Below are 23,211 nucleotides of genomic sequence, written 5' to 3'. Positions count from 1 at the left end.
TAATTCATCTGTAAAATTGCTTTGTTAAAGTTCAAAGAAAAAGACAACTTTTGACTTTTAGTCGTAGATTAAATGCAACCCCCACAAGTTTCTATTGAAGGCCTCAATTGTGATATTTCCATATATGAAGAATATCCTCGAGTTTTTTTTTTAAATCGTCTCTCCCCCACCCTCCCAGCTTGTATAGTAACACAGGTCTTTTGTATAGTTCCTCCAAAATTATCATAAAACGTTATCTTGTGGTGCTAACAATATATTTGATAAAAAATTCTGTAATTCGATAAGTGTTGTCTGAAAATAATTACCATTTGAGAGGATTTTGGTGCAAAAAATATTTTGGATACAAATTTTGAAGAAGTATGTTGATAGTTACAAATCTATTTGTATTAACCTTTACTCTAAGTATATTAGACCGCAGTTTAAAGTTTGTATCTTTTTCAGTTTCTTTGACATTTTAAATTTGTACTGTGATAGACTGTAAATAAAGCCAAATGTTTGGATCATCAGTTTGTTATTTTTCTAATTAATGCATAGTTTCTGCTTGACTCTTAGTTTACAATTTCACTTCTATTGGAAATCCCTCAGCATTTTGTTTCAACAGCCTTTTGCTTTGGCTAACCGAGACTGATATAAATTACTGATATTGAGAAAAAAATGAAGGGACTGTACAATTTTATGTAATCAATATCTTGGATCCTCATCCACTATCCAACGCATGGTCATTCTTTCACAATGTAGTTTGCATTTACTTAAGTGAATTTTGGGACAGTTTCCCTTTTTTTTTTATGTATGCATAGTATGGCAGAGTAACCACTTTAACAAGCTAGTAAGCTACTAGGAAATGACTTGCAGCAATTGCTCCCTATTGCCAATAAGTGGTAACTGCATGCATCTGTATGCAACTATAAGATGGCTAGAGGGCACAAGCAAAAGTCATTACTGGATCTGAATGCAAACACCTAATTGTTGCTCTTCTTGTTGGATAACTGCATCTTATGTAATAATTTTTCACAGTACATCAACTGAAACCTTTGAAACTTCTGTAAGCAATTTTGTAATTTGGTGCTGGACACTTGAAAGAATCTAAACCGTGGCAGCTTCGCCTGCACATTCTCATACGTTTATTGTATACACCCCAAAGAATTTAAGCTTTCTGCACATGTGGAGGGTTTATACATGACTGCCTAACAGCTTGCACAACTGATCTAAATCAACTTGAGTGCAACAATCAGTAACACCTTTACATTTAGTTCTGCAAGATGTCATTTTATTCTGGAGTTCAGCAAATCATAACATCACATGTACTTTTTAAGTGTTGTGCCCCTTTATTGGAAAGCAGATCACCTTTAACAAAACAAGTTGCCAGTCAATTACTGCACACAAAGACTGGATGGAATGTTATCACAGGAATGAAAATGGAATGCACAGACTTTAATAGAAACTGCAGCATACAGTATGATGAGTATATGAAAGGAGGGGGAATGTGAAATATGAACATATCACTGTTCTGCATCTAGGCTAGAGGTGTTAGTTTCACTGGTGTGAGGCCAGTGGGAAGAACACGCACGACCGAGGGCAGCTTAGTAAAGCCAGCTGAAGGCACAGCTTGTGTAGCTGGCCAACTCTTCTGGTTTGAACCACAGGGATATTTCCTTGTTGGCACTCTCCACCGAGTCACTGCCATGGATTATGTTCCTTAAAAAAAAAAAAAAAAAGAGTTAGAGGATGAGAATCCCCTCCATTTCAGAGTGAGACCAACTGCACCTCCATTGAAGTATGCAAACAGCACTCACTTGCTGACATCGATGCAGAAGTCTCCTCTAATGGTTCCAGGTTTGGACTCTGCTGGGTTTGTCTCACCCAACATCACCCTACCCGTCTTCACCACACCCTTGCCTTCCCACACCTGGAACACAATAAGAATGATTAGGAGGAAGTCTTTCTGCTCTGCAAACACCGCAGTTCTTGGAAATAAACTAAATTAAACATAACCATGTTTTAGCTCTTAAAAAGGTAGAAGAGCAGGTTTATATGCAATGATTTGAGTATCCTTGATGCCTTAGTGGTTCAAGATACACACTTGTCTGTGTGTGTTGTGTTCTTACCATGGCAACCACTGGACCAGAGCTCATGTAGTTGACAAGGGAAGGAAAGAAGGGCCTTTCCTTCAGGTCAATGTAGTGCTGCATAAGGAGATCTTCAGAGGCCTGTAGAAGGTAGAAGATGTAAATTTCATAAATTTGAAAACAAATCTGGTTTCTACACCCTGCATTCCAATCCACATTACATCCAACTGCTCCATTAACTTCACTGAGTAAAGGATTTCACAGGAGGACATGATCCACTTAATACTCCATAACGCTAAACAGAACATTGTGCAATTAGACCTACAAGACCTTTTTAAAAGACATCTTATCACAATAGAGGTGTACAAGTTGACACACATCATGGTCAAGAAACTCATTCCATTCTATATGAGGATCGGATGTTAAGAAGATAAGACTTCGACCTAGCGCTTATCAGTTGTGCAACAGTCAGGAATAGAGCAGAGGGCTAATCCGCTCACCAGAGCTTAACTTTCCCTCTCAACGTCATGCACAGTCACATTTTAAAACAAGATCATAGATTTACAAAAAGCACCAACATTTACCTTAACACCAGCCTGTATATAACCTAAAAAATTTTTTTACTTACATGGAGCAGCTTCATGCCCACAAGTTTGAAGCCTTTAATCTCAAACCGTTTGATGATCTCTCCGATGATGCCCCGCTGTACACCATCAGGCTTAATGGCAATGAAAGTGCGCTCCTGCAGCTCAGCCATGATTCTGAAACAGAGCAGGTAAAGAACTCAAACAGGGATAAAAAACAAAGACAGCACTCGGCAGGAGAAAAAAGGAAACTTAAAGACTCTCACATAGCTTTGCTACACTTGGCACACAACGTTGCTGAAGGTGCAGACCCCATACCACAAAAAAAAAAAAAACACAAGTGCTCCAATAGCTCACAGCCCAGGTCAGTGTGGATATGTCCAACACCTCAACAGGACTGCAGTGATTCACAGCCATAGTTTTAGGTGGTTGTAACTCAGGACTAATCAGAAGGTCAGTGGTTTGACTCCAGCTTCCCTGGGCCACATGTTGAAGCGTCCAAGGGCAAGACACTGAACCTGAATTTGTGTAAATGTAGCAGAAAGCACTGTGTAGCTCTAAGGACTAAGACAAGCTGTATGAATGACTGTGGCATGTAGTGCATGTAGCTGGACTAGAAAAGCACACTACAAGAACAGTCCATTTACCACATAGTTTAAAAAAAAAAAAAAAAAAAAAAAAACTTTGTTCAATGTTACTATAATGCACACATCTAACAATCATTGCTTATGACTGAGTGATGCTGAGGAAATTTACCATAAAAAATTTCCTACAACTGAATTAAATTAAATCTATTGCTCCATGTCTTTGTTGTCTTCATACACAGCGACTGATAACTGCCATTAGAACCGATGATTTACCTAATATCTGATCCATTTGCCACGTTTAAAATATAATTTTCTTTGGCAAATTGTAATACCACATATGCTTTTTATTCTTCTAGTCTCCCTCATCCCTGTATTAGAGGCTGTGTTCACTTCACCTCATAAGTGGTCTGACTTGTAATTAAATTCCTTTTGCTATTCAAGAAAAAAGACCAACAAACATCCAATCTGCGATGGAAATAGAAAACTGGAGGAAGAACACATTGACGACTAACAAGCATTTTTAAGTGTACTTAACAAACCCACACACACTCAACTTTCCTGCTTCTTCCCCGAGTTTACATACCATTAGATGGAACAGGCATGAAAACAGGTCAGGGGTGTAAAAGGTGAGAAGGATACAACCCCTCTAGTTAATGTCTTTCTGACAGAATGCATCATGCAAACCCCTGCTTACTGATCTTCCTGAACACATGACTTTGTCTTCCAATTTAAGTCAAGACCAGTTCCAGCTGCACTTGATACATGCATCCAGTTGTTTAACCACCACAGCATCTTTCTCTCCCAACACACTCATTCTGGAAATACAATGTTAGTATTAGGGTTAACTTATCAGTGGTTGTTCACACGTTATGTTATACAGATATCTGTTCACTTGAAAAATCGGATGAAAAAAAAAACCAGAAACAACAACACTTGTTTTACCCATAACATTAGTCCAACATATATAGTTGGATTTCAGATTGAAAGGCAAATGTATTTCCTGTTACAATTTAGTATTGTATTTTCCGGAGTACAAATCGCCTCAGTCAAAAAAAAAAAAAAAAATTGTCATGAAGGGGAAAACAAGTCGTATCGGACTACAAGTCGCATTTATTTCACTAAATCCAAGGCATGCTTTTCAATGAACTCACGGAAACTGTCGACCTTGGATTGGAAGTCGGCTGGCAGTTTCGGACACGCCGGTATCCGTGCTCTGATATTGAGGGTTGGTAACACCAACAAGCCCCGCCTGCAAAGTAATTTACATTCTTCTCCTTGGCAAGTACCAGGGCGTGAAGAAGTTGACAAGCGTCTCCCGGCAGTAAGTTGTTTAAGCACCCACCTGTGGTTTCTCCAGCTCTGTCCATCTTGCTTTCAGCCTGCAATTAGCTGTCTTTGTTTTCTTCATTGCAGTAAGATTAATCTCTGCATTTCGCTAGTCCCTCACAAGTTTCTCACTCACAACTTTCTTTCTGCTGCTTCATTACCGTTTTCGGCTGAATATTTTACCACCTATAAACGATCGTGAAGGTGGGAGATTGATGCATCTTGCGCATTAAGTACGCGTTCATTTTTATTTCGCGTTAACCAACGACCAAGTCTGAGTTAACGATGCGTGAAAGTTGCGGTTTAGCCTTAATTGCGGCTTTCAATTTAGGCTATAATCGCTTTGTGTTGACAAAGGCAGATACTCGTTTGGCTACAAGTAGACTTTTCTCTTCTGCTCACTGTTAGTGACGTTTGACGTGCCAGCTGTAGCCTATTTGCAATCAATTTCTTATGATGCAATCTTTCCTTATTACATCCAACTACACCCACTTCATTCCCCAAAAACACCTACTTCATTGTTACTTTTCGTTTTGAGGCCGAAACAGATACTTGACTTTTAGTACAGAACCGGTGAAATACCAAACACTGTAAAGAGTCGCCCAGACAGGCCCGGGCCTTGCATAAACAGCCACATGGTCTCCTCTGTTTCCGCTGCCTCGCTACGGCAGAACCGTCCTGAATCTACCATTCATTAATCACATCGGAATCCCATTAACTCAGGTCTTTAACAGTTCCAGAGTTCACATTCGTATCCTAACATGCGACTATGATGAAACCGGGGGTACGCTACACTTGGTGGAAATAGACTTATACATACATTTTTGAAAGCTGACTTCAATCTCAGCCAAAGTAAAAACAGCGGGGATTCAAATTAAAACCAAAAAGACTCCAACGGTTAAATATTTTAATATGAGACCATAATATATTATTACAATATATGTTCACATTACCTTAACAGTGATGCTCTGTTTAAGCGCCTGGAAATAGTCACGCTGGTTGTCTTGGGAGAGGACCGACGGAGGGTGAGCAGAACGTTTTTATCCTGCTAGGCGGAGACTTAAAAAACGGCAAGTCATAGGGGCCAAAAGTGTTCACAACGAGCTACAGGAGTAAGCTGCCCATTCTCATATTTCACAATTAGCACACTTGAGCACTGTTCGAATTTTTTATTCGTTTACGGTGTAGCACACTATATAGATAGTTGGCCATTTTATAGCGCTGTTCAAAATTTCATTTGAAACTTCCCATCCGCTATATAGTGCACTCTTATTCCGTCACTTTGTACATAAAAGTAGTTATATTATTTTCATCATCATCGTTATTATTGTTATTGTTACTGTTGAAATAAACATTTTACAACAATAATAATTTAAATAAATAAATATAATATAATGATAAAGAACAAGAGAAGATTAAAAAGTTAAAACAAACAAGAGAAAACCAAATTAAATAAAGTGATTCGGGTGACGTTTTAAATAATTTAAAGGCAAATGTGTGGTGATATCTAATGGTCATGTCCTAACGCATTTACATTTGAGAGTGAAAAGAATTTAGGAAAATTATTTACCTGAAATAATTCCCCCCAAAAAAGGAAATCAAATTGGATTGGAAACTATCAAACCTGGGGAGAAATTGGAATTTTGGAGTTTTGGACATGTATATCATACCAGAAAGCATTACTATAAGCCAGAAAGATGATCCAAAGTCGCAACGTCTTCATAACAAAATATATAATTGTTGGGATCAGGGTTAAATTCTAGGAAATTTTCATATGAGGTAAAAATCTTTAAATACCTTACAATTAAGCTCTTTAACCTTTGGTGCCCAGCTCTTAAACTCAGCCCAAAACTTGTGTAAATAATATTTTTGAAGTAGCTTGGCTGAGGTTGTAAGAGGTCAAATCCCTGCTATATTGCCTAAGATGTAGATTGTTTGTTAATAAATAATGTATTACTTTGTTTGTCAGTATCGCTCTTGAGAAATCATGAGGGATACTAATCAATCTACATAGAAGGAATATAGTAAGCAATTAAATAACAGCGTGGCTTTTGACATAAATGGAATATTGATATGGCATATTGAAAATCTTGAAATTTTTAAAATTTATATGAATTGCTATAGGTCGCAATGAAGATGACGTTTCAATCAGAATTTCCAAATGGGTAAAATGTTGACATCTAATAAGTGATGGACTGACAAAATATTTTTCAAAAGAAATATATTGATAAAAACATAAAGACTTATTTCTGATGATTAATCTTCAGTTCCGAACATCATGCAGTGTGAAACTGTGTTTGTTCAGCAGTTTCCAGTATAACAGGACTTTGCCATGAAGGACCTCAAAAATGAGATTTTTAGACTTCTGTTTATATTGTCAAAGTCGATAACCTGTAGACCCCCGTCTTTACAATGTTATTTAATTGGCATCCTTAATACTGAGATTTTCTTTCCAAATATAGCTCAAATTTAAGTAAAGTTTTAATTGCTTTGTTTAGTGTGGAAAGAGACAAAAGTCTTCGCAAATTCCCTTCTTAGTTTTATAAATGCAATCTATTTATTTTTTGTCATATTTTGCATTATTCTGTCAAGTATTTTACCAAAAGTTTTAATGAGGATACTTTATGTTGCTATAAGCTGACAGTTGTTACTAGAAAATAGTTCACACTTTTTCAAGTTCAGCTACATACAAGATGCTTTAGGAAAAAACCTGCTCATTATTTCTTTAGAAGCAGTTTTGTGTCACACGCCAACTGTCTTACAATAATTTGGTGGACAAAGATTTTCAGATCACATCACAACATCACTCTATCACCTGCCTCTGCCCCACAGAAACCCTATGAGTCATGCATGCCTGATCCAGAACCCTTTTCCGGAGATCCCAGTAAGTGCAGGGGATTTCTGCTTCAATGTTCCATGATCTTTCAACAGAGGCTGATAACTTTCAGCACAGAACTATCCTAAGTATATTATATTATGGGCTTATTGTGGGGTAGACCGCTGGGTCTGGGCAGAGGTTGTTGATGTGCACAGCCCAGTGTCGTCTCTCACTGCTTCAGAATTCATTTCAGAAATCCGTAAGGTGATTGCGCTCTCTGGACAAGGAGTGGAGACTTCACACTAAGGAAACCGGGGTATGGCAGATTTTTCTGCGAGTTTCGGACACTGGCTGAAGACTTGATATAACAACAAGGTTTACAGGGACTATTTCTTAAAGCCTTATCTGAACCTATTAAGAATGACTCTAAATTGACCCTAGAAGTGAGTGTGCATGTGGTTTTGTCTGTGTGTTAGTGTTACGACCCAACTCAGCCAGGGGTCAGGGGAGGTAACATAGAAATGTGTCAAGATGGTGAATTTGGAGTTAAGAGTTTATTATAAAACTAAGAAAAGACAGGAGGTGGAATTCAAACCAATAAAGAATTAAAACAAAATAAATCTCTCTTAATATTTGAAGGACTTGTCCAACTGCTAAAAGTAAAACAGCCAAAAACCTCTCTAAACTAAACTGACTATCCCAAACCAAAACACACAAAGGAGAAGCACCACCAAATTTAAACTAAGTACAAAATTAAAGCAAAAAGTGTCTAACTTAGTGTCGAACAGGCTGTAACTACTGCAAAACACAGGCTTTTACAGATAGATCCATAAAGACTCAACAAAATCACAATACCCAAAAAAATCTCAGGAGGAACAAAGGGGACAAGCTGCACACTCAGTCCAAAGCTGCCCCAGTGAATGAATGCTCCTCAGAGCCTTTTGAAGATGCAGGTGTCAGATCATCTGTTATGATTGGTCCAGTGTCCTGAAGCTGGGTTAGGGACACTGGACTTCCACAGGAGGGAGGCAGGCCAAAGGCTCCAAACAGCCAATCTTCAATGTGCGTTGCCATGATCAAATCTGCATGGAGGGAGGCTGCACCACTTCTTCTAAAGCCAAGACCGGTAACAGTTGGTTCTATAATAGACTACCGACCAATCTAGAGTGTGCGCTGCCTCTTGCATGATGGCAGCTGGGAAAGGCCCCTGCCCTCATCCCACAACCTTGAATTGGAGTTATAGAACTGTATCTCCTGTTTCCTTTAAATTGGCAGTGTTGTTACTGCCAAAAAAAAAGGAGAACAGGCTCTACACTAGAGCTGTTGGCTTTACTTTGCACAGATTACAAAAATATGTCTTGAGCATTGTCAAGAAGACTTTCTAGATATTTTTGTTAGTATGGATTATTGTGTACCTGACTGGACAATATTCTAATTCATTATGTGCTTGATCTATGATTTTCTTGATCTATGATAATCTAAATTTTGGTACGTTTCAAGCTGGAAGGCTTTTGATGGTGCTGGGCGCTCTCCCGGCAGTGCAAACGAAACAGGCTATAAACGCCTAAGCGCTCCCCTCTGTAACTTAAGGGGAGGAGGAGCGCGGCTATGAAAATGAACAAACTTAGAATCTCTCCACAACGGGAGGAAAACAGAAACGCTATGAACACTTAGCAAAGCAAAGTCACGCTCTCAGAATGAAGCGGATAAAACAAAGGCGCACTCTTCCAAAACAGAGGCTCTATAAAACTTTAACTTTAACTTAAAGCTCTCCTTTAACGGAGGCGACTGTAACAAGTAAGAACGAAAAATCACTCCGTGAAAATGGAGGAAAAACAAAGGCTATGAAACTTACCGTTCAATAAATAACTAAGGCTATGACTGTGGAATAAATTACAAAACAAGATTGCACTGCAGGAGAGTCGCTCGCTGCAGGCTCGTGGAAACAAGACAAGGAGAGTGGCTGGTAGTGACGCTCGAAATGAGACAACATACTGGCAACGAGACAAGGGAAACGCAGACTATTTGAACACACGAGGGACCAAGGGGAACAGGTGGAAACACTTGGGAATCAGGGAAGACAATCAGACGCTTGACACGGGAGGAAGAGCAAGTTACCTGAAACGAGAGGAGTTGTTAATTTCAAAATAAAACAGGAAGTGACAAGACAAGACATAAAACAGAACGTAGATCGTGTCAGATATATATTGTTGGTGCCTCATGTGCCGGCTATATATAATTTGGCTACACTATCCTCCTGTCTGACTGACTTTGTACAGTATGTGGACTGTCCAACATGTGGAGAAAAGACATTAGATCTGTTCTATGCTTACATGAAGGAGTCTTACATTGCAGTGTCCTTTCCACCACTGGGTAGATCTGATCATAGCATGGTCTATCTACAGCCCACACACAAACCTTGTGTACAAAGACGTCTCCCAGAAGTGGTCATCAGAGGTGAGTGATGCATTGAGAGGCTGTTTGATGTCACAGACTGGGCTGTGCAGCTGGATGAGGAATAAATGGACATTGACATGGACAGGAGGGTCAGCACCATCACAGACTACATTAATTTCTTAAGGGACACTGTGATTCCAGTGAGGACTGTAAGGTGATATACTGATAATAAACCTTGGATCACCGGTGACATCAAGGACCTCCTGAACCAGAAAAAACAGGAGCTTGAAAAGACACTACGTCAAGTTAAGGTGGAGTACAAGAAAAAGGTAGAGAGACAGCTGGGGAACAATAACACCAAGGAGGTGTGGAGGGGCAGGAGGCCCATCACTGGATACAGACTAAAGAACTCTCAGTCTGTGGACGGTGATGTTGACAGAGCCAATTCTTTCAACCACTATTACAATGGGTTTGACAGTGTGGCTTTTTCCACCTCTGCTGCTGATCCCTCCACCCCCACCACTTCAGCTGATTCCTTTATACTGCTTCCACTGCCCAGTTGTACTTCCACCTCAATGACAAATCGCCAAGCCTCCTCCTCCTTCCACCGCCACGCCTCCTGAGCCAAGCTACACCTCCACCTCTGCGGCTGCTTCCACCACCAGGAATCCTGAGCCCAGCTGCACCTCCACCTCTGTGGCAGCTTCCATCACCAGGCATCCTGAGCCCAGCTGCACCGCCGCTTCTGCGGCAGCTTCCACCACCAGGCATCCTTAGCAGAGCTGCACATCCACCTCTGCGACAGCTTCCACCATCAGACATCCTAAGAACAGCTGCACTGCTACATCTGTGGCAGCTTCCACCACCAGGCCTCCTGAGCCCAGCTGCACCTCCACATCTGTGGCTGCTCCCACCACCTGGCCTCCTTTGTCCAGCTGCACCCCATCTCTATGATTGATACCAACATCACTCCTGTCGCCATCCTTACGCTCCCTCTGTCTCTAATTATAGAGGATGTTGGAGCTGAGCTCAGGAGACTTCAATCAGGGAGGGCTGCAGGCCCAGATGGAGTCTGTCCTAGGCTTCTTAGGGACTGTGCTGGACAACTAGCAGTCCCTCTTTAGATGTTCTTCAATTTGAGCCTTCACATGGAAAAAGGTGCTGTGGAAAACCTCTTGTTTCATACCAGTGCCCAAATTGGGGCAACTTGTGGGGCTGAATAACTACAGACTGGTGGCTTTGACATCTCATATCATGAAGACCTTGCAGAGACTCCTTGTTCGTTGCATGAGATTGCAGGTTGCTGGGGATCTTGACCCCTCCAGTTTGCCTACCAGAAGGGCATAGGAGTGGAAGACACAATTCTGTACATGCTGCATTGGGCATATGCTTATCTGGATGTGCCTGGTTCATATGTGAGAATTATAGAATCATGTCTTTGACTTTTCCAGTGCCTTCCACACCATACGGCTTCTCATACTGAAAGACAAGCTTCTAGGTATGGGTGTGGCCCCCTCCCTGACACTGTGGATTATAGACTATCTGACTGTCAGACAACAGTATGTCTAGATGGGAAGATGAGTTTCTGGAACCCTAGAATGAAGTACTGGGGCTCCACAGGTACTATTTTGTCTCCTTTTCTTTTCACCCTGTACACATCGAACGTCAGGTACAACTCTGAGTCCTGCTACATACAGAAGTATTCTGATGATATAGCTGTTGTGGCATGTGTGCACGGTGGACAGGAGAAGGAGTACAGGGACCATGTGGAGTCCTTCAATGGCTGGACCAAAAATAACTGTCTGCTCCTGAACACTACCAAGACCGAAGACCTGGTGGTGAACTTCAGGAGATCTAAAACTCCATGCCAGTCAGTGTGCATTGATGGAGGGGAGATAGAGACTGTTCAGACCTGCAAATACCTGGGGGTGTTGCTGGATAATAAACTGAAGTGGTCTGCCAACATAGAAGCAGTGTACAGGAGGGGCCAGAGCCGGCCAAGGTCCTTTAATGTCTGTAGTGATATGATATGCATGTTTTATCACACTGTCCTTGAGAATGCACTGTTCTATGCTGTTGTGAGTTGCACTACAGACAAAAACTGTAGGTTCCTGCGTCACGGGGAGGAAGGGGGTGGTCGTTCCCTCGCCATAATCCACCGACAGCTTGCAAACCACCGCTCTCCACTGATTGCAGCTCCTTCCCTATAGCTATGATGGTGAGCGATACTGATGAGCCACAACTTAGATGCACAATTAAAAACAATATTTATTGTAAAACAAAATGTCCGCTCTTTAAAAAGAGATGTGGGATCACTCCATAAAAACACTATTAAAAACTATTAAAAACTTTACTAAAACTGCACAGTCCGTGCGCCCACGACCATTGTCTAAATTTTGTCCTCGCCACGTCCTCCGCCACGCCAACTAATCCTGCGAGCCGTCCTCCACACCGTCTCCTGGCTGTTCAGCTCAGCCGGTCTCCGGTGCTCCCCACTGGTCCCAGCAATGGACCTAAAAAACAAAGAACATGGCCAGCAGACAACTATGCGGACAGGAGGGTCACTTGCTCTCTACCAGAGTGGGTCTGACCCTACAGCTAACAGTGCATTGTACATCAGGGACTCACAGCTTTCGGAGCTTTCTGAAGTTTTCAGACAGAAGCTCCAGAAGCTCCAGAAGCTCCTGCTTCTGCCACTGCGTCCCAACAATGCACTGTTCTGGTTCTCTGGCCAGCCCTCAAGTCCCTCCTGCCGTCGCTGTCACTGCTGCCACCGCCGCTGCCGCTGCCGCTGCCGCCACCGCCGCCACTGCCACCTCTCACTTGTCCGCGTCTGCACCGACCAAACGCTACTTCTTGTCTCTTTTCCTTGCTCTTCCTGGCTACCTTGCCTCCTTAAAAACCAATCTAGGTTCCAGTCCCAGCACCTGATTGGCTGGCGCCGCGGTCCAGTCCCAGCACTTGATTGGTTGGCACCGCGGTGAGCCAACAGGTGTATCCACTTACTTGTTAACGTAAAAAAACAACAATACATGCAATAACTCAAATCATAATAAACACAGTTGTAACAAAAAATCCAAAACACAAAATATAAACAAACATGCAACTTAACTAAATACACAACACATAACAGAAAATATAAAACAAGTAGTGGATCACAGTTGTGACACCTGGACAAACGGCTGGAAAAAAAGACCAGTTCTGTAGTAGGCAGAAAGCTAGACCCTCTCAGTGTTGTGGTTGAGCAACAGATGAGGAGGAAATTATATTCTGTTTTGGAGAATAATAAACATCCTCTCCACAGCATCCTGGCAGGACAGAGGAGCAGTTGCAGTGAGAGGCTCATCTCACTGCGCTGTAGGACTGAGAGGTTGAGGAGGTTCCTTTGTCCCCACAGCCATTAGGCTTTTTAACAGTGACTGCTGACATGCGTTTCTCTAATTTAATTAATTAATTTATTAATTTCTTTTTCTTATTATTATTATTGTTCTTATATACAATCATTCTAAAAATTAAAACTAGAATTAAAGCTGCAAGCAGCGATGATCGGGCCCAAGCGCCTGCACACGTTAGTGAAGGCACTGGATGCCGGCCGACGTGCATTGCACAGTAACCTGCACAAGTTTGAAGCCGTTACTATTACATCTGCAGGAAGAGTTCGATCATATGCGAGGTGTGGAAACAAAGTGACGTTTCCAAACACCAGCAGGTGGCACTATAGGTGAGTGTCAGTATGCACATATGTACAGAGTCAGGGCAGAGTCCCCGGCAAGCCTATGAAGTTTGGTGAAGATCAGACAATGTATGCACAAGTTATAAGTGACTTTGTGTTTTGTGGTGAGCTGTAGTGAGGTGTCAAAGTCTGAGGGTCTGCCACAGCCACACCCTTCAGATTTGGAAAAGTTGATCACAACTTTTAATACACCATGGCTGAAGAGTAACATGACCAAGTTTGAAGCCGTTGCCATTAAATCTGTAGGAGGAGTTCGATCATATGCGAGGTGTGGAAACAAAGTGACGTTTCCAACCACCAGCAAGTGGCGCTATAGGTGAGTGTCAGTATGCACATATGTACGCAGTCAGGGCAGAGTCCCGGGCAAGCCTATGAAGTTTGGTGAAGATCGGACAATGTATCCACAAGTTATAAATGACTTTGTGTTTTGTGGCAAGCAGTAGAGACTCCTCAAAGTTTGAGGGTCTGCCACGGACACACCCTGCACATTTTGGAAAAGTTGATTACATCGATAGACAGAAAGATACAGTATTTGTTGATTTTTTGAATAGGGTCAAGTGTCGTAGTAAACACACGCCAATGTCAAAGAGCAATGTAGCAATGTTGAAAAGTTGTGAAAAAGGTGAGGTCAGCTCAGCTTTGCACATATTCGCGATAAATAGTTAATGAGCATAATATAGAGCAGTTCTTTGAGACGTGTCCAGTGTAGCCCAGGCTTTGAGATGACACCCTTTAATATTAGAATCATCCCTTTAAAATAATTCATATTGAGGGATAAACAATTAATTTTATTTTGAAATAAATAAGTAATTCATCAAAGTTGATTTCATGCAAAAGAAATAAATAACTCTAAAAGTGTCTATCTAAAAAAGTAACATTTGGAGTGATGTCACCCATATAATTTCTGCTAAAAGTGTTTAAAAATATGTGAAATTGTGTGGTGAAGGGAGAAATATGGTTAATACTGTGTTTTCCGAGCAGCAGTGAAGAGCTCGGTATGACAGGATCCCCAGATAACGAATCAGTGAACCCCACCAGCCAGGTGATAGGTTCTGCTTCCTGTTACAACTTCCTGATGCGAACTTTTGATGTTGCCACAGACAGATAGTATCGTTGTCATCAGTTGACATTGCAGAGCGGTGTGAGAGACCGGATGATTTGCGAGGGTCTGCCGAGGTGACATGCTGTAAAAGTCCGTTCATACATTGACTCGACGGTGAGTTAAAAAACTAAAAACGGTTAAGATAATTGAAAGGCAGCTGATATTTCTGCAAATTGGTGCTAATGTTACTCTGTCTGAGACTGTTTGTGAGATTAATAGTGTGTTAGTTGGGCCTAGTTACTCGGCTGACACGATTATTTGGTGTTGAATTTGAATTTATAGTGTATGTTTATGGTAATTAAAGAGATTAATATTTAGTGCAGTCTCTCACTATTACCGGTGTAAGGGGAGATAATTAAGCACGTTGAGCCTTAATACCTCTAGTTACTATGAATGTTACCTCGATTTTGACCATATTAAAGGGGTACTCTGTAGTATTTTATTTTATTTTTGTGAAGTAAAACCCCATAATTTGAGTATTTGTTAATGGTTATTAATGTGAATTGTGTATTTGAACATGATTATAAGAAGCGCTTTGAATATATTTATAGTTACACAACTACAAATGAACACTTGAACTAAAGATGTACTTTTGTTGTACAACTAAATCCTTTTTGAGACCATGATTTGAACTAATTAATGAAGAATAATATTGTTGATTGGTGATAATTCATGGGAGATTAGAAAATGAATATGATTTATGCAAACAGTATGAATGTAATGAGATATTTGGATCTCATCTGGCCTGTCTCTAGGTCAGTTTCTTTTTTTTTTTGTTGGTGATACTAAAAGAAAAGGATCCAGCCACATTCCGCCATCCAGTGCTTCCTGAGGTCCAGAGATTCCCAGTGTGACTGGGTGGTGAGCCGAACTACGAGTAGTGAACCTGAGATGTGCGCAGGATTTCTCATCTCTTCCTTTCCCACGGACGGTGTGGTAGGGCTGAAATAAAGTCACACTCTGACATTGATTGGAGAAGGGCCCCAACACAATAAGAACTGACTTTGGGAACAAAAGGGTTTTTTTCTGCCGACTTTATTATTTTAGTTTGTTATTTTCTATTCATTGTTCCTCAACAAGTGTTGTTATGTTTACAACTGGTCTGTAGGCTTGCAACAATAATAAGTAGCCACAGAACTTCAAACCCACTGTTGTCTGTGTCATTATTGATGTTCAAGATACTGGCTCCTAAAACAACTTAGTGTCTTCTGTTACTGGTCCAGTTATTACGATTGACTATTACTTACCTGTGCTCTGTTATTAAGCCGTAAAAATGTTGATGTAGAGGATGACCTTGTTAATGGTGTGTGTGGTGTAGTAACCCATGTAGAGACTGGGGACTGGATAGTGTAGTGGAAAGATTGCCAACTTTCATGTGGGTAATCTGCATGAAAGGTACTACTTCCAGTAGGGATCCTCAGGCAAGACCCCCTTTCCCCCTTTCTGTACACCTACCAGTGTAAGTCACTTTGGATAAAAGTGTCTGCCAAATGCATAAACATAAACATAAAGATGTCAGACAAGAGCAAGTTTCCTCAAAAAGTGTATGTTAAATTTGATGAAGACTTTGTGGGCTAACAGAGGACGAAACAGTGCCCTAACATGGCATTACATGTGCAAGGGTCTAGAAACGTGGCTGCCTGCTGCTTTGGCATTAGAACCAGTAAAGATTGATGGGTTCAGTTGTTACAACTGTCCACGAAGTTCCTCCAATAGTAGCAGCCATCCAGCATTGATCGCACTGCAAGACCAACAACATATTGGGGTTGGCATGTATAGGGCTGACAGTGTGGTATGTGACATTTTAGATGTCCCACGTGTCAATTTGGAATGTGTGGTGTGTAGGTTTGATAGGTACAACATAGTCATGGCGGTCGTTTATCGACCACCATCTTATCCCGTCTCTTTGTTTAAGGAAGATCTAGGGCAGTTACTTGCTTGGCTCGATCCACTAAGTAACACAGTTGCTGTCATGGGAGATTTTAATGATAACATTTTGAAATCATCAACAATCTCCCAGTGTAGAGGGTATGTCCAGTTAGTGAAAGAACCCACAACAGAGAGAGGGACGTTAATTGATCATGTATATGGGAAAACCACTCAGGACAATGTAGAAGCTTCTGTGGGGCCCTCTTATGTTAGTGATCATGAGGCGGTAGTTTGTAGTTTTAGGCAACGATAAAGACTGATGGTTTCAGTTATAGCATTAGTCCACAAAGTTTATTGTACAAAGGTTTCGTTTCCTGCATTATGACAGCATTGAACTAATATGTGTATTCATAACCACTTTCTAGGACATTTCAAAATAGATGTGACAATTGAATTATACACATTTCATAAACAAAATATAGTGTAAGTAATCATACTAAATTATGAAACTGTGACACTGATATGCTGTTCCTAATGTAAGTTTTGCTTTACCTTTTCATGTAGTGTTAAGAAGTAAAAGACACTGGTAGAGGTACTCTTGGTTTAACAGAACGGGGTTCAATTCCTGTGTCCTTTTCACATCTACACGAAAGGTAGTAACGGAATACTGTGATATGTAAAAATAAGGAAGTTGTTCAGTGTTAGTTGAATTTCTTGGGAAAATAAACTATATACGCATCAGGAAAAGCTGTATTAATGTTAATGTGTTTGTCACAGCACATGCTGTGATTTTAAGGTTCAGATTTGGTTTCTCTGATTCCTTGTATTTTTCACCTGCCTTTTTGTTTTCTTTATGTGGTGTGCATGTTTGTGTGACCATGGCTCCTGAGGAATCCTCACACCTGGGTGTGTTAACTCATGAAGCCTGCTAGTTGTCTTGCTCTTCAATCACAGATTGTTCTATCTGACAGTAAATAGACAGTGTTGGCCATGCTTGTATTCTCTAGAAAACTTTTTATATTGTTTTGATGACCTTTTTCTTTTTGTCTTCTGGTACGCAGTTTTCTCAAACTGTGAAGTATGAGTCACATTGGACAATGTCTGTCTGAATTATAAGCACTTCCTGTTTCATATTGTTGTCACAGGAAAGCATGACAAATGCCTTAGGCCCTTCCTGAGCAAATTTGACATCACTGCAGTAAACCAGCCAGATGTAGTATCGCTACACGTAAAAAGTGATGTTTTTGGCCATCAGTAGGTAGCGCTATAAGCATGTGTAAGTTTGGGCATATGTATGCCTATGAAGTTTGGGGTAGAGTGGATAATGTATGTGGAAGTTATAAGCTTCTTTGTTTTTCATGGCGAGCAGTGGCCAGTTTTCAAAAGTTGAGGTTTTGCCACGGCCACACCCTTTAAGGTTTGAGAAGGGTTTGTGCAACATGTAGTCCCCAATGACTGAAGAGTAACCTGGCCAAGTTTGAAGCCTGTAGCATAAAATCTGTAGGAGTAGTTCGATCATATGCAAGGTGTGGAAACGGGCAAAAATGGCGCCGAAACGCATGTGTTGGAAAAATTATATAGTTATACTATGACAGAAGAGTCACTCCATCTGTTCACCTTCTATGATTCAAGCAAAAGTGTTTTGACTCTGGTACTAGACTTTCCCATAATATTAACTGGTGAGAAGCACCTCTTATGTTCCTTCCCATAACAAGGAATGGGGAGAGAAGCACCTTTCCCCATAACATTGAATATTCCTACCCATAATAATGAATGGTGAGAAAAGCGCCTTTTCTCATAACATTGTGTGATCAGCAAGCATAAGCAACATAAATAGCTGGAGCACCGTTTTGTCGGGAGACAACTCTGAGCGATCTTCCCGACAGATTGTGTGGATTTGTGCGGACTTGTCTCTTTCTTGCAAGAAATAAATGTTTTGTGTTAATTAATCGTATCCAGCGACTCTGAGCCTAATTTTACAGAGAATTTTTCTAACATAATGGTCCTTCGAGCCGGATTCTAAGTGCTTTCCACCTTCCAGAATCGGAGCTGAAACCGTGCACGGGGGAGTCCAGGATTCCTAACTGAAGTCCTCTCAGCACAGTTTCTGATAGAGGCCGGCTGCCACTGGCTGGAGGAAAGGTGACAGAATCTATTTTTGAATCAGTGGACAGACTCGCTGGATTCTTCGTTGTTTAACTTACCAGTGGATTTATGGTAAGGAACCCTTTGTGTTACTATCGTTGGTTGGAAATAGTGTGATTATTAGGGAAAATTTTGATTAATTAACTAGCAATTGATGGTAACTGGAGGCTTTTAAATAGATTGAGTCGTTGCTATTTTCCTAAGAATATTACTATTTCGAATGCAACCTAGTAAAGAAGCCTTTTAACTGGTAACTGTGTAAAAGTTATGTTGGATCACTCACAAATGAAGCAGTCAGAAAAAGTAAGCCTTTTAACTGGTAACCGTATGTAGGTTGTGTTGGATTAACCCATAAAAGAAGCAGTCAGAAAAGGTCATCCTTTTAACTGGTAACTGTGTATAGGATTAACCCATAAAAACCTAATTAGCGGTCAGAAAAGGTCATCTTTTTAACTGGTAACTGTGTGTAAATTGTGCTGGATTAACCCATAAAAGAAGCAGTCAGAAAAAGTCAGCTTTTTAACTGGTAACTGTGTATAGGATTAACCCATGAAAACCTAATAGCAGTCAGAAAAGGTCAGCCTTTTAACTGGTAACTGTGTGTAGGTTGTGTTGGATTAGCCATAAAAGAAGCAGTCAGAAAAGGTCAGCTTTTTAACTGGTAACTGTGTATAGGATTAACCCATGAAAACATAATAGCAGTCAGAAAAGGTGAGGCAAAGGAAAAAAGCCTTTTAACTGGTAACTGTATGTTGTGTTGGATAACCCACATATGAAACGGTCAGAAAAGGTCAACCTTTTAACTGGTAACCGTGTGTAGTGGTGGGATTAACCAAGGACAACAAAAATGCAGTCAGAAAAGGTTAGTCCATAGTCTGTGTGAGAAGACTACAGGAATAAATAACTCCGCGCCCCGCGTTAGAAACTGAATCTTTCTTAAGAGAGTTTGCGATGAAAGATCGCAAGTTTTAAATCCATGTTAGTTTTTGTTAGTGTTATACGTCTGATCGTTTGTTTGTTAAATGGCCTGATTGTTATTGTTTGTTTGTCGAATTGGTTGTTAAGGTCTTTACCAACCTCCGAAGGTTGCTAAAGTCTTTGCTGCAGTGTTGTTTTATTTGCTATGTATGTAGGGGGGAAAAACAAGTGTGTGTGTGCATGGTTGCTGAAAGGATAGGTTATTGTTGAATTGTTGCTTTGTGATAAGATTGTTTGTTTCTAAAAGGGCTGGTTGCCGAAGTTATTTGTTTGTTAAATTGTGATTTTTTGTCCTGCTTGACTGCAGTGTTGGTTTATTTGCTATGTTTGGATAAGAGTGAAACAGCTGCTGGTGTGTGATGTTGCGGATGGTGACGACAGAAAAAATGTATTACTGACTAATTGAGTTGAAGTGAACATTGGAATCTGGTTGTTGCTCGTGACATAACGACAGAAGTAGTGTTTCATTCAGTAGTACTCAGAATAACTCCACCGAAAATTGATTAGCTGCAAGAGGACAGTATGGGAAATACCTGTTTTAAAGCTAACCGGGAGTTAAGTGGGAGTGCTAAAATCATGTTTCAGAAAAAACAGATAATATTAAATACTTAGAGAGATGAGAAAATAAATTTGGGTTTGAGGGAGAATTGAACATGGTAAAATTGCCCAATCCTAGAGAAGGGGAAGACAAAAGTAATGTACAAAGTAAATCTAGTTAAAAAAAAACACAAAAAAACAAACAAAAAAAAAAGAACAACAAGGATTAAAGCTAGACATTTGTACAAGTTTGTGTATTAAGATTTAGCAGCTCTCTTAAAGAGTTAAAGTTCAGAAGATCTCAGACAAACAAACAGAGCATTTAGAATCTTTACTCCTTTCACAGGAAAAACTGTCTGAGCAAAAGATGTTTTACAAGCTGAGATTTTTATCATTTCCATATCAAACCTGCCATTCTTAGGCAAAGTCCTAGGAAAATTTGTATACCAACAGCTTTCTGACTTTTTCCTGTCTAACAATGCTTTTGATACTTTCATCTCATAGTCTTGATTTTATGTGTTTAACTGAGAGATGAAACAACAAGACCGAGAGTTGGGAGGGTCTTTGTGCCATATTCAGGGCCAATATACCCACTCACAAGATAAAACATTTATTTTTGTCCTTAATTTGAGCATGTGTCATTTAAAAATGGAGATAAAATTATCTTAAATACTTTGTCTCACCGCAGAATGATTTTATTGATGATTTTACTGGAATTTCTTTAAATTGTGTGCACTGCTGTTGACTGTTTAGTCATAACAGGGGACTTGAAGGTGCACATGGATGTAGCCCATAATAAGCAAGCTAAAGAACTCACTGCTTTCCTTGAAATGTTTGGTCTAACTTAGCGTGTGACTAAACCCCCCCTGCAAATTATCAGTTTTGAAAATACTGTTCTAATGATGATGATCTGTTGAGCTCTTACACATCAAGTCTTTTGAATGCTTTGGATACCATTGCTCCTGTCAAGGTTAGAATGGTTAAAAAGTGGACAAAGGGCACCATGCGAGAAAAGAAGAGTCGGTCAGGGCACAGAAAAGGAAGTGCCAGAGAGCCGAACGAAAATGGTGCAAATCAAAGCTCCAGGTTCATGATGAGATTTACAGATGACAAAGGCATTAAAAAAAATAAAAAATAAAATGAAATAATTTCCACCTGAAGCAGGTCTGAGACCAGACAGTCAACCCTTTCAGGTGCAGATGGTTTTCAAGCCAAACTGAAACATTTTCTAAATTTGAGATTAGCTCCTCTGCAACAAAATCATAAGTGTATCAGAAACATAAGCCAGAAATAGAGAATTTAACATATTAATGTTAAGTTAAGTAATGCTTCATTACTTCTGATTGACTAACTTCCCTAAAACTTATGAACTGACATCATATTCATCAGAGATTAAAGCATTTATCTCACAGAATGGGATAAAGTGAGTATTAGTATATATATATATATATATATATATATATATATATATATATATATATATATATTTTTTATATATAAAATAAAAAAAATTAAAATATATTTAAAAAAAAAAACAACAACACAGCAATGAAATATGCTATGTGAGTCAGATATCAAACAATAGTTTTCTTAAAGAGAAATTTAAAGACAGCTGCAATAAATCAGCGTAATATATGGAGTAATATATTAATACTATAAGCAGTTTCTAAGCCTGCAGATAAATATTAATTAAATTAAACAGAAAGGTTGTGCATGTGTGTTCAACAGGTGCCAAACTAGATGGGTCAAATGCAGAGAGTAATTTTGTGTGACTTGTAACACTTGTAACATGACAATAAACAGTCATCTTAATGTGTTTGCACAGCAATGGAATAAAGAGGGAAAGCAGAGGAGCACTCTAACAACAAAAAGAAAAGGAAGAAAGGACTAAACTTTTTGTTGGAAGGGAGAGAAGCAACTATTTAGGTGATGAGGGAAAGCAAAAACACAGATCACAACAGGAGCAGTGACAGAGAAGGAGAGACAGAGCAGGAGGAGATACATGTTGGCTGTGTGGAAGGAGGGGGCATTGGGCGAGGGACTGCAGGAGCAAGAGTAAGACAGAGGAAGAGTTTGGGAGTCAGTTATGACTAGATAAGAAAAAAAACAGGAGCTGTAACTAGGATAGAAGCAGAAAAGCCAGAAAAAGTGTTAAACTTAGAGGGAATTGAACTTATCTTATAGTATGACATCAAACCTGAGATTTCATTGAATGTTTCCGGGACGGAGGTAACTTTTCTATGCGACACAGGTGCAAAACGAACTGTAATCCATCCTGATGACATTCCGGGAGTTAAGGAATCCAAAGAAATTATTTGGGTCAAATCAGCAAATGGTAAGAGCCATCCTGAGCATTTATCAAAACTCTTGACAGTAACAGATACACGGAGTGGGGTAAGTGCTGATTGTCAGGTTGTCTTGTCCACACTGTGTCCCTGTAACTTACTGGGAAGGGATTTACTCCATTTATTGAAGCTAAGAATAGTTCCAGAAGAAAAAGGGTTAACTGTAGTTCGAATGAAGTCCGCTCAAACAATGATTCAGCATGAGACCACCTTCATACTGGTATAGTTTGGATCTTGTGTCTACAGGCCCCAGCTCTATCACGCTTCCTCTCCTTAAGAAGGCAAAAGAACACGTCTCAGGAGAGCTCACCCTCAGGTCACCACATGAAGTACACTGCACTGTGTCTTACGAATATACTCAAGGGGAGGACATATTTTATTTTTTAAACAAATGAGAAAGTTAAAACATGCTAAAGTTAAAACACTTATACTGGAATAAAGAGGGTTGTTGTGCAGTCAGCTGCTTACTCTCCCACAGCATGAGAAAGTTTTTAAGATCATGTTGTGCACCCCATATGTCACTCTCCAAACCCACAGATGACCACTGGAGGCGTTTAGATGTGTTTGTGACTGCATGTGAAGAAGCCTCAGATTGGGAGAAGGTGGAGCCAGGAATAGAGTATTCTGAGAAACTGGATGCATATATTAGTCCATTAAATTGGACCATGGATGCAAAACCAAATGTACACTTACAAGGACAGATCTGGAAGAATAAAGGTGTCAT

The 23,211-nt window shown here is 40.1% G+C and overlaps 1 protein-coding gene across 1 annotated transcript; it reads right to left on the bottom strand.

Annotated features, from left to right (window-relative positions):
- Positions 1 to 1,305: 1,305 nt before the first annotated feature.
- Positions 1,306 to 5,624, bottom strand: LOC140278701 (nucleoside diphosphate kinase-like). The gene is made up of 5 exons (XM_072373771.1): positions 5,517 to 5,624; positions 2,695 to 2,827; positions 2,106 to 2,207; positions 1,794 to 1,906; positions 1,306 to 1,695 (listed from the first exon to the last, which is right to left on the bottom strand). The coding sequence occupies exons 2-5, from the start codon at positions 2,821 to 2,823 to the stop codon at positions 1,581 to 1,583; spliced, it is 459 nt and encodes a 152-aa protein (XP_072229872.1). The 5' UTR covers positions 2,824 to 2,827; positions 5,517 to 5,624; the 3' UTR covers positions 1,306 to 1,580.
- Positions 5,625 to 23,211: the final 17,587 nt, after the last annotated feature.

The sequence above is a fragment of the Leuresthes tenuis genome, unplaced genomic scaffold (assembly GCF_036924035.1).
Source record: "Leuresthes tenuis unplaced genomic scaffold, fLeuTen1.0.hap1 SCAF_20, whole genome shotgun sequence".
In the NCBI taxonomy this organism is placed as follows: domain Eukaryota; kingdom Metazoa; phylum Chordata; class Actinopteri; order Atheriniformes; family Atherinopsidae; genus Leuresthes; species Leuresthes tenuis.
Note: the sequence above shows the minus strand (reverse complement) of the source record. Positions and strands in the feature narration are given on the sequence as shown.

Coding starts and splice junctions, on each gene's coding strand:
- LOC140278701 (XM_072373771.1), bottom strand. CDS start 2,823: ATGGCTGAGCTGCAGGAGCGCACTTTCATTGCCATTAAGCCTGATGGT. Junction 1,907..2,105: donor CTGGTCCAGTGGTTGCCATG/GTAAGAACACAA, acceptor ATTGTGTTCCAG/GTGTGGGAAGGCAAGGGTGT. Junction 1,696..1,793: donor TTCTGCATCGATGTCAGCAA/GTGAGTGCTGTT, acceptor TTTTTTTTTAAG/GAACATAATCCATGGCAGTG.